The sequence below is a fragment of the Gossypium hirsutum genome, chromosome A06, assembly GCF_007990345.1.
Source record: "Gossypium hirsutum isolate 1008001.06 chromosome A06, Gossypium_hirsutum_v2.1, whole genome shotgun sequence".
Classification (NCBI taxonomy): domain Eukaryota; kingdom Viridiplantae; phylum Streptophyta; class Magnoliopsida; order Malvales; family Malvaceae; genus Gossypium; species Gossypium hirsutum.
In genome coordinates, this window is record NC_053429.1 from 25,582,583 (window position 1) to 25,588,990 (window position 6,408).

Below are 6,408 nucleotides of genomic sequence, written 5' to 3' on the forward strand. Positions count from 1 at the left end.
ATAATTTTTAACATATAAAATAAAAAACTTTTTTTGAAGTAAAATAAAATTTTAAAAAAAAAACTTTTAACAGAGCAAAACAGTGTCGTTTTATTTAAAATGAAATAATTTTTTATCGGCGTTTTTATGAAAAACGTTACAAAATGTTAACAGTAACGGCGTTTTTATAAAAAACGCCACAAATAAATCATCTTAAGAGGGCACGGTTATATTCCCAAATTTTCCCCCACTGAAACCCCTAATTTTCACCCTAAAATCATATTCTCAAAACACCCCCATCTCACCCCTCCGTTGCTATTTTCAATCAAGAAACTCTCCGGCAGCAGTCTTGATTTGGTTTCCAGTTAGACTCTGAGATAGAAGAGATGGCAGTGAACTAGACGACGGCGTTGAAGGTGGGGTTGTGTCATATAAAGTCTTATCTGCATATAAAGCAGTTCAATGGTTCCACCATTTTTTGATGATTTTATGTGGTTGTTGAATTTTTGTTTATTTTTAATCACAGATGTAGAGAAAACAACGAAAAGAAGCATCACGCCTCCAAGCTGTGAATAGGAAGTTGACAGCTATGAATAAACTGTTGATGGAGGAGAATGATAGGTTACAAAAGCAAGTTTCACAGCTTGTTTATGAAAACAACTATTTCCGCCAACAGACTCAAAATGTAAGAACTTCATCTTCCCTTTCTCGTTTCATATTTTTAAAGGAAAAAAAAAGAAGAAGAAGAGGACTTTACAGTACAATCATATTATAATTTTTTTGTACCCTTTACTTGAAAATGTTTGATTTGCTTTCAAATATGGGAATTTTTGTTAATTGCAGTGGTTTTTTTTTTGGTTGTTGTTGTGGTTACAGACGACTTTAGCTACCACGGATACAAGTTGTGAATCAGTAGTGACGAGCGGTAAACACCATTTGACTCCTCAACATCCGCCAAGGGATGCCAGCCCTACAGGGTTAGTAGTAGTAGGAAATTTTGTCACTGTTATACACTCCCATTGTTATGTCCCTTTCATTCCTCGTTTATCTATGAAATTGAATCTTTGTTTTGTTGCTGTATAATTGCTAGTGCGCCTTATGTGCTTTTGTTTTTGCATTCCAGACTTTTGTACATTGCAGAGGAAACTTTAACAGAGTTTCTTTCAAAGGCCACTGGAACTGCTGTCGAGTGGGTCCAAATGCCTGGGATGAAGGTAACTCTCTCTCTGCTATCATCATTCTTTTATTCTTTGTAAAATACTATTAAACTATATTAGTGTAGTCCATTATTCATTGTCATTATCGATAAATTCTTATTTATATAACAAAGCATAAAATCTTGCTAATCTTCTAAGCAACATCCTAACCCATATTTGTTATTTCAATATCGAGGAACAACCCCACTTTCCCATTTTTCTATTGGTTACTAATATTTCCCTGTTTCCCATATGAGTTGGATTTTCTTTTTCTTTTTACCTTTAAAATTTTTTAATCTACGGATTTTTTTTAATAATGAATTAATACTGATAAAGATAAAACTGGAGAACCAATTGTTAGGTAATAGCATGATGTTATCTTTCTTTTAAATCATTACATACAGATTCCAGGTAGATTGTACCTTGGGACTCAAACATGCATATGATATTCTCAAATGGATCTCTTGTTTTTTGCTCCCTTTCTAGAACATAACTTGAATTAAATAGTAATCCAATATCATTATGCTAGTTAAGAAAAAGAGCTAGCCTTGTTAAAACTTCTTGTTTGATGAATAGTAATCTTAGCTCCAAATGCCTGCGCCAAATTTACCTGCTAGCTACTGCTAATATCTTTCTTACCTGTGCAGCCTGGTTCGGATTCTATTGGAATCGTTGCTATTTCTCATGGTTGCAGTGGTGTGGCAGCACGTGCATGCAGACTTGTGGGACTGGATCCTACAAGAGTAAGTTCATTTTTGCTTTCTACTGATACGTTTCTTGGCTCAAATTTGGAGAAGAATTGACTGATCAATATAAGTTTTCTTTTTCATGTAGGTCACTGAAATCCTTAAAGATCGGCCTTCATGGTATCGTGATTGCCGAGCTGTGGATGTTACAAACGTGTTGTCCACTGGAAATGGTGGAACCATTGAACTGCTTTATATGCAGGTAAGTTAATTAATATCAAATTTATCCTACTTTTCCAACTAAGTCTATGTGAATATTTGGACAAAACCAGAGATCTTAGTATGTGTATTTAAATTGTTCACCATACCCAATTATTGAGGGTATACTGAGCATGTGAGTACATATGCTATCCCCACAAATTTCAACTCCCAAGACCTGTTTCTGATATAAATCCAAGAAAAGAATAGCATAATAAATAGTATAGTGGTAAATTATTAGGAAAATAAAGAAAAGCATTTCTATTTTCGGGATCCAAGTACATATCTATAACTCATTTCTGTCTTCTTCAATCTTGATTTGTCAACATCATATATTGGAAGAGTGAATGCCATGACCTTCTACCTAAATGATAAACAAAAATTCAATTAGGAATTGTGCATAAATCAAGGCAAGCAATTGACAAATCGGCTTGTCCAACTCTCTGTTACTGGTTTTAATAGTGTTTTATTCATCAAAAGGTTTGTCTGATATTGTAACCCAGCTATTTTGAAATCTCAACCACCTTGTTGGATAACTGGAAGCTTAATGCTGAATAAAATCAGTTAAAAAGGCATCGCCATTTTCTTAATTTGACTTAACTTTGCATCCTTTTTGCAAGTACTGAAATTTCTCATTAATTGATTCTTTTTGGTGCTAAAAGTTTCATGATTGATGAAATGGATACGCAAAATCTAATTTGGAAATTCTTCGATTGATAGAATACCCTTAATGGGCTTTTCTTTTCACAGCAATTTACTCTCGTGGTATTTATTTAGTTATTTATTGTTTTATTTTATTGCAGTTTCTTCTAGTCAAGTTTGCAAAAATGATTAGTGTAACTGTATCCAAGTTTTGGAGGCCGGATGTCACTCATGTGACTGCCTCTACAGATGAGAATGGTGCATGCACTAGGACACTTAAAGTTCTCATGGCAATTTTAAACGGGAAGTGGGTTCTTAAATTAAATTGTGAGTTCGTTGTTCTTTTCCTGTTTTAGAAGGTAGAACTTGCTTTTTCTCTATATATCTATATTGTAATAGTCATCTGAAGGCGAATGCTTTAGCAAATATAGTTTGCAACTAAGCATTAATATTTTGCATCTGATTTAAATCAAGTGATTGGAAATGGAAATATAGTTTCCTTGGTTATCTTTTATGGTATTTTATAAGACACTGAGAATGGGCTACATTCGGTACCTTTTACAGGCCAATTATCATTGCAATTATGAGTAGGAAGATAACTATAGATGAATTTAGTGGAGAGGAGAAAAACATAGCTGTCTTTAAGATCATATGTAAATGATTTTCTCTCTTTCTTTCTATCTGATCAGACGTCAGGAGATTTTCAAGGAAACAACAGACCACATGTATAATAATGCAGCGACTCAGGAGCGGGAAACTACTTTGAATCAGCTACTAATAGAGCTTGATGGGTTTGATACTGGCAAAGGTGTTATATTTTCGGCTGCTACAAATCGTAGAGATTTGTTAGATCCTGCACTTCTCAGGCAAGGTCGTTTTGATAGCGAGGTTAATTTCCATCACTTGAATAGCAGATCTAATTAGTTAATTTCCATCACTTGAATAGCAAATTTTATTATATTACATTTTTTAGTATTAAATTTTTCATGAAATTATAATAATTTATAAAATCATTTTTTACCCATTGATTATCATAATGTATTTAGTTAAACAATCAGTAAATATTAAAATGATAACAAGTGGGGAGTCTGACATATTATCTTTTTATTGTAAAATATGCATATGTATAATTAATAAACACTTCTCTATTTAATTAAAAAAATAAAAATAGTGGCCAAATAAAATACTATAAGGTAATACTCATGACTCTTAAAATATGTGAAAATAGAAGAAATTATCTTAAAAAAGGCTACAGTCATCGCACAAATAATTTATTGATTCAATATATTGAATATGATTGATAATTTTGAATTAAGAAATCTGATAGATTATACAAATTTTTTAAACACTCAAAATTATAATTACTAATTTGAAACTTTTTGCTGTAGAGAAAATGAACATATTAAACCTGGCAATCTATTTAATCACAACTTTAAACTTTTAATTCATTAATATAAAAACTGTACTAATTATAGTTAAAATACCAGTAAGGCATTTGTCAGGTAATTTCATTATTTGGTTTCGAGGGATAAAAGATATTCTGGATTCCTATTTAACCTTTTCGGTCTTTGTGCTAAATTTGTACCACCAGCCTTGATGGTCTTTCCCTTTCTTTATCATTTCTATTCTTGCTACTTAATTATCAAAAATGGGTGCACCAACAGACTCAGCCCTCGATCTCGATGAACAGATCTTGCAGCTGATGCAATGTAAGCCACTTTCGGAGCAGCAGGTACTTTTTTTTTTCACGATCTGTTTCTTTCTCAAGAAAGTATGGAAATTTTGAGCACTTAATTTTTTTGTATAATTATTTTAATAGATTAGGCTATATTTGGCTACGAAATGAATACCAAAACATTTTTTAATTGAATTTGTTTTAAGATATTATTCCAATAGCATTAGTTTCTATCGCCATGTGAACTTTTAGTTATAATTAATGAAAAAAAAATCAGCTTTTTTCTCTCTTCCATTTAAAACATTTATATATTCTTTTGATTTATTTGATGTAGTTGATTTCGAAAGAACTTGGTGTATTTGCAAGACTTTTCTACGTTTTACTTGTATTGTTTTGTTCTCAGGTTGATCAATAGAAGTCCTCGTTTTTCTTCCCTGTTTCATCTGGGTTATAATTGGTTGTAACTCTGTTTTCGTATTATCTTGTTTAGGTTAGAGCATTATGCGACAAGGCATAAAATATGCATCTCAAAGACTAGATACATTTGCATGTGTTAGGTGTAGAAAAAGGTGTTTCCATTTTGGTGTTAAGATTTTATGCAGTGTAGTTGCTTACTGTCTTACACTATGTTGTCCTTTTAGGCAAAATGGTTGAACAAGCAATTGAGCAAATTATGGCCTTTTGTTGCAGAGGTAAGATACTTGTTCTTATATATATTTTTGCTATAAGATTCACAGTAGTTGCTAGTTATTTATTTCAAAAAGGCTGAGAGAGGCTTTTGTGTAACTGAGGTTTTCCACCTTAACAGATGAAATTTAGGCAGGTTGTTCAACTCTTTTGGTGCTTTCTGAAGTGAAAATAATTGAAATTGTTCTCCATGTAACTTACAATTTAGTATTTTTTTCATAGTAGATAAACCAGTTTTAGACTATTGTGTTGGTTGTCCGCAATATTAAGCATTCTGAGCATCAATATATTTAAATATTTTGAGGTTTAAAATTGAACTCGAGGAAGAAATAAAGATAAAAACAACTAACATAGTGGATCAGGAAAATGCTTTGCCATGAGCTGCTTTCTGTTTGACTTGTTTACATATCTAAATAATAGATTGTTTGAGGATAGGCCATGGATTTGGTGATATTTTTTATTTAAACTATGTAGGTTTTAGATGCAATGCATGTACATGCAAAGACACATGATTAATAACATGAACAATGACTTTTGTCGAAACAAATTCTAATTCTTGCATTATGGTGGCATTATTAAAAATTTATCTTTCCACATCATAATTCAAAGAGATCAGATAATGTTCTTTGACATATGTGGCTTTGAGGGTCGTATAAGTGATTTCCTTATTGGCCTGACTTTGGCTTACAGGTGTATACTTTGGCTTTCTATTTCGGTGTTTTGGATTTTCTGGCGGTTGAATTGAAAGCATCAAAGGACTTCTCTAAGTTATATGCAGGCATGGCAATACTTTGGCTTCACATAAGCTTGAACCAGCCTTCTGTTGTATATTGTTTCTTTTTTTTTTTTGATTTTTTTCCTTTGATTAATGAGAGGTGATGATGAATTGGCATTCTTTTCTCATGAGGATGATTTTTGTTTTAGAAATTGTTATACTTTGTGTTTGTGTGTGTTATTTTTTATGTATTAAATTACATATTGAATCAATGTTTATGTATTAAATTTAAATTCATTAGTTTTTATATTTAGTTTTGAAATTTAAATTTTAATAGAAAATTTAATTTAATTAATATTTTTTATTTATCCTTAAAAGTATATAGTTTAGATTTCAAATTTCAAAAATTAAAAATAATATAATATTTAACATAGAAATAAATATTATTTAATTAAAATAAAATAATTTTTTAAAAGGTAATTTTTAGCGGCGTTTGTAGGAAAAGCGCCGCTAAAAGTCATGACCTTTAGCGGCGTTTGTGGGATAAGCGCCGCTAACGGTCATGACCTT

General features: G+C 31.5%; 1 protein-coding gene across 11 annotated transcripts; it reads left to right on the forward strand.

Annotated features, from left to right (window-relative positions):
- The first annotated feature begins 216 nt into the window (after positions 1 to 216).
- LOC107942926 (homeobox-leucine zipper protein ATHB-8) lies at positions 217 to 6,145 on the forward strand. 11 transcript variants are annotated; one of them, XM_016876656.2, is made up of 12 exons: positions 217 to 395; positions 506 to 664; positions 856 to 956; positions 1,103 to 1,193; positions 1,823 to 1,918; positions 2,010 to 2,123; positions 2,923 to 3,088; positions 3,451 to 3,649; positions 4,426 to 4,493; positions 4,927 to 4,993; positions 5,078 to 5,128; positions 5,814 to 5,848. In XM_016876656.2, the coding sequence occupies exons 2-8, from the start codon at positions 569 to 571 to the stop codon at positions 3,525 to 3,527; spliced, it is 741 nt and encodes a 246-aa protein (XP_016732145.1). In that variant the 5' UTR covers positions 217 to 395; positions 506 to 568; the 3' UTR covers positions 3,528 to 3,649; positions 4,426 to 4,493; positions 4,927 to 4,993; positions 5,078 to 5,128; positions 5,814 to 5,848. The 11 variants fall into 11 exon arrangements, with proteins under 11 accessions (XP_016732145.1, XP_040971457.1, XP_040971458.1 ...); XM_041115523.1 differs by having other exon boundaries at positions 4,452 to 4,493; XM_041115524.1 differs by having other exon boundaries at positions 3,451 to 3,632.
- Positions 6,146 to 6,408: the final 263 nt, after the last annotated feature.